Source organism: Ictalurus punctatus, chromosome 23 (assembly GCF_001660625.3).
Source record: "Ictalurus punctatus breed USDA103 chromosome 23, Coco_2.0, whole genome shotgun sequence".
NCBI lineage: Eukaryota > Metazoa > Chordata > Actinopteri > Siluriformes > Ictaluridae > Ictalurus > Ictalurus punctatus.
Window position 1 is genome coordinate 2,262,501 of NC_030438.2, and position 10,000 is coordinate 2,272,500.

Here is a 10,000-nt window from a genome sequence, read left to right on the forward strand (position 1 = left end):
ATGCGCGTCACGTGACTCCTCTCGGCCCAAACCCGCGGTAATCCGGTTTTCTCGATTTTGCGTCCATTTCTGCGATCGCAAACTCCTCCCACTCCCGCACATCCTACCGTGTTTTATTACTTACTCACTTGCGCTTTGCTTCGATTTGATGCTATTCACCTTTACTAATTCACACCCAGCGTACAACACCGTGGTCAACATGTGCGGTGTGCAATCGACCCTAGAAATAACTGGACGTTCCAGACCCACGGCTGAACCCCTGAGAGCGGCGTGGAGCCGACCTGTCGTCTGATTTACTAGCGGTTATATCCGGACGTTAACCCGCATTACCGGAACCACAAAACTGGTTTTAGATGAGCAGCACGGGGGGGCGCCTTCTACACATGCTGGCACTTCCTGTTGAGGCCCTGTTGAGCGTTTCCTCTCGTACATGACCAACAGCTGCTCCTCATAAAGCGGAACAGTCAACGCGTGATGTATCGCCAGGCGGGTTCTCTCGCGTAAAAGCTTCACGGAACTCCTGCACCATATCAAACACTTTGAGGAGAGGAACGCAACGGAGCTCCTGGGCACCGTGGGCTTTTAAATTAAAAGCGCTGCGGGATTCAAAACTCAACAGCACTGAATTATGGGATTGCCTTCAACATCGTACGCCGTGAGACGACCGCTCGTTTAGCTAACGAACTAAACGAGGAACAAATTCTACAAATTCCAGTCCGTCAATTAGTCCGGTTAATAATTTGTTAACGAGGAGCTTTTTTCCCCCCCTCCGCCTATTAAACGACCGAGCTACGCCTCTCTGCCACTGCAAAGAAGAAGAAAAACAAAAAAAACACTTTCATGGATTTGTTAATCGGAGAAATGAACTAAGGAAGAAACCCCAATAAGGAAGAGAGCTTATAATTACCGTGGCAAACGTAATTAATTCATTAATCTGTTGGCGAACGCCGACTTGCAGAACAATAAAGTCCTGCGACGGATGTAATTACAGACTTTTACTGGGCGTGTAGCTCGTCTGATTGACAAGCTGTTCAATGCTGCTAACGTGTAAATATACATATTTTATCAAACACAGATGTACGCAGTCAATCACGCCGACTGAAACGCACAAAAACGTGATCAAAAGCGTATGATTCATCTCCCGAGTGACGGAAACGAGCTGTAAGGCGCTGAAAAGATCGGGATTGTGACTAGCTCTGAAATCGGTAATCAAATTAATGATGCTTTTTTTTCCGTTTGTTAAAAGACGAAACATCACATCCTCCGTCTGCCTGAATCCGTAAGCGCACGCTGAGACCCCGCATCCGATCATCACCCGCCGCTTTAATCAAGCTTTATTAAAGTGTCGAGATGAGCCGAGACGCGCCGCGACGTCGGAAAGCGTCTATTCTATAAGCGGCGTTTACACCCAAACAGCTCAGCTGAACACTTTCCAGCGTCGAGCTGCACGTCAAACGCCGGATGGTTCATCGGGTCACGCTGCGACAGTTCAGCTTGTTTAACTCGTTAGTTCGATGCGTGTGTATTAAAGCTGTCGGAATGTATTTCGCTGTTTAAACACTACTTGAATTATCGTTTTTAGGCATTTGAAGGGAGAGGAGGAAGGGCGGTCGCTGTGGAAACGCACACTGCTACGTCTAAGCCGTGTCCGCACGTATACGCAGAGTCCGCGGCCTGCACGGTTCTCTCATCGTGTGCCACGGTGCCAACCTGAGCACGCCTACCGAGGATTCCGTCTCTGCGGTCTGTAATTTCCTATTCGACGACGCGCGCCCTCGTGCAGAGACGCCAGAATAGGACGCGCTGTACGCTGCTCCTGCATCCGGCGCTCCGGCGCTACAAGTCGTATTGCACTGTTCGTATTCAAGTGTAAACTTAAGCAGTGATTTATCTCCTCCTCAGTCAGTCCGTACATACGAACGCTTGCGTGGGTCATTTTATGTTGTAGAACTTCTGGCCACGTCAGTGCTCTTCCGCATTTCGCCCGCTCCGGATATCCCCCCCCGTTTTCTCCGCAGTTTGGTCGATCTGATAATCCTCTCTCTTGCGACAGCACGGTTACCACGGTTATGGCGTTACTGGGATTTGAACTGCGATCGCCAGCGATGGAACGCTTTTCTGTTGTAGCTCTCTCAACATTAATCTTGACGTGTTCGACAGAACGGCGTACGACATGCCGTAACCGGGCTGGTGTACCAACACGGGCGTTTTCAATCCATTTCTGTCTGGATGAACGTCTGTGTGGACAGGAGCGCGACATCTCATCTACTTTTAGTCACATATCGCGAGTCGACCGGAACAAACCTTTCCTAAATGTGCTCAAATCTCACATATTGCATCATAACATATTCCTATATTCTTGAAAAACGACCGCGGATTTTCCAGAGATTTGGGCAGGGACACGTCATCACAGCGCCGGTCGAAGCGCGTGCGTCGTACGCGAGTACGGCTCATTTTACCGACAGCGAGACGTCACCGCCAGAGACCGTGCAGAACAATTCCGTGTAATTGCAGTTTCGCCGATTCGAGTAGGTTTCGGCAAAAAAACTAGTATTTTTTTTGAAAATAGCCACGCCCCAACGATCACAGAAAGACTCTGTGAAATCCGGATATAGAAAAGGGGCACCAAAAAATGCAAAATCACAGATTTTCACAAATTTAATGTAGGGATTCATTTTCTGATTAAATATATATATTAAAAATCATTAAAAAAAAAACCCTAATTATTTACCCTAAAGGTCACATTACTTATTATTTATTTCCAATACAACGTACTGGAGTCACTTTTTTTTTTTTTGGGGGGGGGGGGGCGAATATCAAAAGATTCCATTGTGCATGTACTGCACTTTAATCTGCACATTGCGATGCATGTGACTGGCGATGCAAATGCAACTTTAAGGATTTTGATAGCTCTAATGGTCACGAACTGTAGGTTACTGTGCTGGTGTGCGGGGTCGGATTCTTGCGTCTCTACGTCGCACAAATAAAAAAAAAAAAAGGTTGCAAAAGATTTTTTTACAGCCACGGCACAGCATTGTGCGTTAAACATTTTCGCACGGGTGTGCGTCATGGTGTTTTCATCTAGTCACAAGTATGTGCCATCATTTTACTCCTTCCATCAGTTTAAAAAAAAATAGGAGACCTTTTTGTATGCATGTAATTTTATATATATATATATATATATATATATATATATATATGAGAAACATTTAGGGTAGGATGATCGAATGACGGGATACTGCGGGTTATAATTCAGATGCAAGAGCGAGACTATTTAGTGCGAAGAAATGCTTTCAAATCTTAGACCGTATCTCTATAGCTATATCATTCTATATTATTGTGATGGACTCATTTGCAAATCTTTGGAAAAAATAAATAAATATTGTAGCAGATTTCAAGGGACATTATCGCTTGAGTAATATCTAAAATAAATAAATAAATAAATAAATAAGTATAGCATAATCGAACAGTGTATTCATGCTTACGATGGTATCATACAGTGTGTGTGTGTGTGTGTGTGTGTGTGTGTGTGTGTGTGTGTGTGTGTGTGTGTGTGTGTGTGTGCGCACGCACACTCACCATCTGCCTGTGATCCCTGCTGCAGTAGAAACTGCTGGCCTTCGTTCCACTGTCTCTCCAGCAGCTGTTCGATGCTGGTGGCCGCTGGTGGAAGCGTGTCGGAGCCCAATCCCGGCACCACAGGCACTGACGGGTCATACCGTATGTGCAGTCCGCTTAACGGAGACCTGGACGCGTCAGAAGACACCTCTCAGAAGACTGACACACATGGTATTCGCTTGATAACATGCAAAGAGCGTTAGGTTTCATGAAAAAGGCGCTCCAGGACGCATGAAAATTTTATCCAGGAGTTTATTTAATATAATAAAAGTATAGCTCGAAAGACCCCAATTTGAGCTGACTGACCAATCACGGATAGGATCAGTCCTTAGAGACAAACCAAAGCAGACAGCTCTAATGAAAAGGCGAGAAAGAAAGAAGGAGTGAGAGTGTGTGCGTGTGAGAGAGAGAGAGAGAGAGAGAGAGAGAGACAGAAAGGGGTTTTGGCTGCGTCTCTGATGCCGTAAATCTCAACGCACTCTTGTTTGGACAGACAGCCGTCTCTGTTGTTATGAATGCGCCGCTCCATCAGGGGCTTCCCCAAGCACGTGAATGTATCTCTGGGGTAATTAGAAAAAACAGACGGACGCCGCATGCTCATAAATCTCCACTAAGAGCGGGCGCGGCGCCAACGAGCCGTAATAGCCTGCCACGGCACGGATCACGGGAACAACATGGCCGGCGAGATGTTCACAGTTCGAGCGCTGACCGGCTACCGATGCGTTCCTGCCATTTAAACCGGACTAAATATGTCCGGCGTGCGTGTGCGACACATGGGACTTGCTGACACTTCACACGTTTTGCACACATTTCGGGAGTAAACGTTAATCCGCCCGCACGTCCGCACGGGGCTCGATAAGGAAGCGCGAGTGAAACAGTCACGTTTGTTTCATTATCATTTGAAATACATTACAGAATACCGAGTTGGTCGGGGGAAATTTTTATTGGACGTCTAGGAGAGTAATCAACAAGGGAAAAGGTCGTGCGTGTTGAAACACTGCTTGTCGGTGTGACGAACCTTGAACTGCGTCTGATAATACGCATATATTCAAGTGTATGGGGTTGTGATTTATTGTGGTATTGCCATTGAAAAGTCACACTGCTGAGCCCTGACGGACTTCGATATTCTTCCTGCATCTTTTTAGACAAAAAAAAAAAAAAAAAATCCACATTACAGCATGCCAAAAAACACTGTATATTACAATTACATTGCTTTTTAACAACATTCCCTCCAGTATATATATTATATATATATATAAACATTTTTATTTATTTTATTTTTTTACACGTGAAGCCGTGAACACATTTAAAATTAGTCTTATGTAATTTTCCTGGAATATATATATATATTTTTATTTTTGAATCATACGTGGAACCTATAAGATTTTTATATCCTAGCGCGTCTGTATATCGCTGGATTCTGAGATAAGGCCGATATTGATATTACGATTGACACGGACATGACGTAGTGCGCATTACTCCGATGACCCCGCGTTAAGCTGTCAAACCAGGACCAGCTGAAATGAAGCCGCTAATGCAGTTCACCTACCTGAGGAGAGCGTGTGTTCAACCGCGTTTACATCTAAACTTCTTGCTTAAATAACTTCCTGCTGTACAAATCCACCTGAATAAGCTGCACTGTCAAGGCTGCGTTTCGTAAAATGGCTCGCGATGTTTTGCTGCGCCGAGAGACGCTCTCGTGTCATCTATTGCAGTCTGCAGCGGGATGCTGATAGAGGAAACAGCTGAGCGGTGAGCGAGAGAGAGAGAGAGAGAGAGAGAGAGAGAGAGAGAGAGAGAGAGTTTGCAGTCACCCTCTAGCTCTGGAATGTAAATAGGGCTTACCGTGGGGAAAGGTTCGCCTTTGGTGGGGTTCCTCGCCTGGAGAAGCCGAGCGCCCCATCCCCCAGCTCCTGATCTGAAAGATAAACAGAGTGCAGTCGATAAGGAGATGGAGCTTGAGAAAGGAGGGAACAGAAGAAGAGGAAGAAGAAGGTCCTCCGCTGGCCCGGCGGCCATCGCAACTCCCTCACGCAAATCCATCTTCAGCTCGAGTGTTGACTCTGGCAGCTCAGGCTGCGCACTGAGTGTCACTGAGACGCCTACATTACTCCCTCCCCCATTTTCTCTCTTTCTTTCTCTCTCTCTCTCTCTCTCCCCCTCTTCGTCGCGCCCCCGTGCTCTCTGTCTTTCTCCCCCCGCAGCCCTGCAGGCCCCATGCCAGACCCTGCTTTTCATTTTCACCAGTGAAAGTAATGAATCACACATGTGCTGAAGTCAGACACAACCCCTCCCCCCAGTTCTCTCGTGCATCTCCCCATCCCCCTCCAGTCAACGCCAGCCAATCGCAGCCCCCTGCACGGTTCTCTTCTTCCTTTTTCAGCTTTAACACTTTCCAGGCCAGCAGCGCCTGAAGCACTGAAGCCGGGTGCCCCTTCGTCCTCGACGCTGAGGGGGTGGGGGGGGTGGAGCATGGTCCTGAATCAGGAAGAGTCCTCTTTCCTCTCATCAGGAGGAGCGCTGCGCTGTGTCAGGAAACGTATTACTCAATGCGGTGTCGTAGCCTTTCAACACAATTAGAAAGGAGCCCTCGAACGCTCTGTGCTGACAGAAAACCAGGGTCGGACCGCGAGTAGCACCGACCCTGTTGTTCTGCTCGTGTTAAAAACGACTCGCTGTAAATGACGTCTCGGGAAACTTTCCATTTTCACACTTTATCCACATTTTTTTTTTTATAAAGCGTACGGTGAGGCTGTCAGTGCAAAACGCATGGATTCCTTCTAAGTGAACGATGTTAACTCCTCAGGAGAACAACACAGGTTAACGTGACTTTAAAACGTTAACGGACTCGAAACGTGCCGTTCTTTTATCCTCGGACATGAGTCATACGTCCATATTTGCCGTTTACAGGTTTTGGGTTGGTGATGTGCTTTGCACCTACGGACCTCTGCATCGAACAGGAAAGCGTGACTCGCCGCTGAACGAAGGACAGGCGAGCGTTATCATCGTTTAATATAGGAGCCAATCGGGTCCCGATATGCAAACAATTACAACGCGACACTGTTTACCAAAAGAGAACAGCGTACACGGCGTCAGGGGCCTTTTTAAATTTGCATATAAATAGAATCTGGATGTTTCGAGTCTTTTTTATTTTTTTTATTTTTTTAGTGACTTTTTGTGGAAAAACCACGTCAGGCAATTCATCATTCAACGTAGGAAGAAAAAAAAATGTAGAGTTTTTAAATGAAATATCTGAGTAACAATTCATATGCTTGTCTCACTAATGCATTAGAGTATGTACGTGTGGGGGTGGTGGGGGTGGTGGTGGGGGTGGTGGGGGTTAAGGAGCAATAACCGGTGGAGCTTGAAATTTTTCCATATCACTACCGCAGGTTCGGGCCAAGACGCATCGTGTGACGTCATCACGACGCGCGTTCGGCCCAAGCGTTCTACGATTCGCACGCGTCGGAGACGGGTACAGCTAATGGGTCTCATTTCATCACTGCGAAAGAGCGTGCAAAACAATTTCACGCGGTTGCAATTTCGCCAATACGAGTGGTTTCCCCGGCAAAAATAAATAAATAAATAAATAAATAAATAAATAAATACATAAACTCTGCAAGTTGCATCACAAATATTGGCAAGGAAAATAAATAAATAAATAAATAAATAAATGCCCCCCCCCCCTGTTCAGTGGTGGAACGTACAACGCACCACGATCAAAAGTTCCTATATTTATTATCGAGTGCATCCGGTTATGACTGGTCACGTGACTCGAAGGGATTTCGTCCAAACCTCAATAACTCAAAAACGACTAGGTCTATAATATGACCTCGACGTGGACGCGGTGTGCTTGTTGGTGCAACGGTGAGGAGACGGAAAGTTCTACAGCATTAATAAGTAAAGAGATCACGTTTGTTTTTGTTTTTTTTGGCCACACATTTAAATAACGTTCTTGAAACCTGTACTGAGGGGATCGGTCGGATTTATATTATAGTTAAATGACCAAGAAATTGAATTTCCGTTAAACATGTGACGTCATTAGTGCACACTCGGGGGGGGTCAAAGGTAAAATGTTTCAAATGTGTGAAGAAATAAGTAAAATGATTATTATTAAGCAAAAATAATAATAATAATAATAATAATAATAATTATTATTATTATTATTTAAAAAGGACCGCTGGTTGTAAATCTGAGGACTTTCTGGGCTCTGTTTCCTTACGTGCTGTTCACACGGAGATGAAGAGGACCGCGTAACTATGTGATGACCGTAAAATATATTTTTTCCTCTGACTGTATTTATTTATTTTTTTTACGATTTTCTGTTTGTTCCTATATGCTTACGCTTTATTCGTCGTCGCGTGCTTCATTTAGCTGCTCCAACGAATCGACGTCGCTTACGGAAACATTCCGGTCTGATCAGGAGCTCTATCTATATGGAAACACGGTGAGTGATTTCTACAGACTAGCAGATCGGGCTTTCTGAACCCGAGCACTGCTTTTCTTTACCGCTCCCTCTCCTATTCTTAGCTCGACGACCTCCTGACCCCTCCCCCCCCACCCCTTAAGAACGAGGCCATGACTGATCCATTATTTCTCAAAGGCCACATGCCCACCCTCTCCCCCTTCAGCTGGTCCCCATTTTCAGCATGGCCTGTGGATTGTGGGATTGGTGAGGTGAGGGATATCCCCACTGTGTCATTTCCACAGTCACTGGCCAGATTAATGAAATGTCTGAGTGCTAGCATGCTTCATTTAACAGGTATGTGCACTCTCCGCTCGTCTCGGTCTTTCTACTCGCCCGTCCCGGGGAGTTTCATTCGCTCTACCTCTCTGCTGAGCCCACATTCCACAGGAACAGAGAAGCAAGGAGACCGCAGAGGAGAGATCTGAGACGTGACCTTTGTGATAGCAGGAGGTTAACAGAAGCTGAAACTGGATGGTGTGTGTGTGTGTGTGTGTGTCTCCTCACCTGCTGGAGAATTCTCTGACTGGGCGATGAGGGCGGCCATGGCAGAGTTGGGATTTAGCCGGTTGCCAAACATATGGGACGGCGCCGGGTTAAAGGTTCCCGATAATGAGTTCGACTGCAGCTGGAAAAAAAAAACAAGAAAAAAAATAAATAATCACAATTTATTCAAAGAGCCGCAGTGAAAGAAGCAGAATGTAAATTGTGTGAGCGTGTGGGGGAGTTAATAAAGCACCACGCCAGCTGTATTCCCTGCAAAGCCAGACGACAGCAGCCTCACACATCATGTGCTTCTAACACTAATTATTTAATCCAATTAAACCATTTCCCTAATAAGGGCTTCGGAGGGAGGGCGGGTGGGGGGTGGGGGGGTGTTTCAAATGCCTGACAAAATGGCAGTGCTAACTACAAGACTTGTGATTTCGATCACAATGTACGTGCAGAAATAGAGCATTTCTTTTCAGCAAGATGGCATTTGGAGAAAAAAACATTACGCCCCCCCCCCCCCCCCCGAAAAACAAAACAAAAACAAAACAAAAAAGCTGGCCAGTCCACGGCGCATTGCTCGAACATTACGAGCGCTTCGGGGTGTTTTCCATCGTCACTTCGTCTACACATTCCTGGCAGGGTGCGAAACATTCTTTTCCTGTTAAGAGACGTTCTCTCTCTCCGTCCAGGCCTTCAGCCAAACACGAGGAGAAAAGCCTCGCAGATTATGAATGAAACTCGGCGGAATCCGAATTTGTTGCGTAATCTGCTTTTAAAAAAAAAAAAAAAAAGAAAAGAAAAAAAAGCTTAGCCGTGTCATAACGGCGTGTTTATTCCGCTGGCTAGGTTGTCTTTAAGGGCTTCACACTTAACCTCTGTCGAGCTCACGATGTTTTATGACGCAGGGATCCTTTCGGTTCCGCCCGGATCGCTGCCAGCTCTGGAGATTCTGGCACAATGCCTCAATTTCTCCAAGAATTCATAAATATAAAATGTCATATAGATCAAAGCTCATAATAGCAATATCCAACACACACACACACACACACACAACTGTGGACGGTCTGAAATACCCATTACTCTGTATTCCATTTCCTTGTGTTTTTTTTGGCAGAAATCGTAATAAAATTTTTTTTAAACCAGTCCCGTTTATAAGGAGTCTTCTAAATGTCATTTCGTCACAAATTTCAAGAATCATCATATCTCCTGGTACAGTGATACTGAAACACCCGCACGCGTTAATGAACAGCTATCAGCAGCTGCAGGAGGAGGAGCCCTTTTGAATACGGTGCACTCAGGGATGGTTTTCCCACTACAATCGAGAAGTCCTCCTGTCTGCGGCAGCGCGAGGCGCAATGCGCGACGCGTATTTAGAACCAGTCGACGCGGCGAAAAAGATTTCCTGAATATCCGCTCAACGTTTCG

General features: G+C 45.9%; 1 protein-coding gene across 10 annotated transcripts in view; it reads right to left on the bottom strand.

The window, feature by feature from the left end:
- The window catches only part of mllt10 (MLLT10 histone lysine methyltransferase DOT1L cofactor), a 75,866-nt gene that overhangs the window by 11,869 nt on the left and 53,997 nt on the right, over positions 1–10,000 (bottom strand). For all 10 annotated transcript variants that reach the window (XM_017453101.3, XM_017453105.3, XM_017453100.3 and 7 more), the window contains 3 exons: positions 8,591–8,711; positions 5,464–5,536; positions 3,580–3,746 (listed from right to left, as the gene is read on the bottom strand). In XM_017453101.3, the coding sequence (XP_017308590.1) occupies positions 3,580–3,746; positions 5,464–5,536; positions 8,591–8,711 (361 nt within the window). The remainder of the gene's footprint in view (positions 1–3,579; positions 3,747–5,463; positions 5,537–8,590; positions 8,712–10,000) is intronic.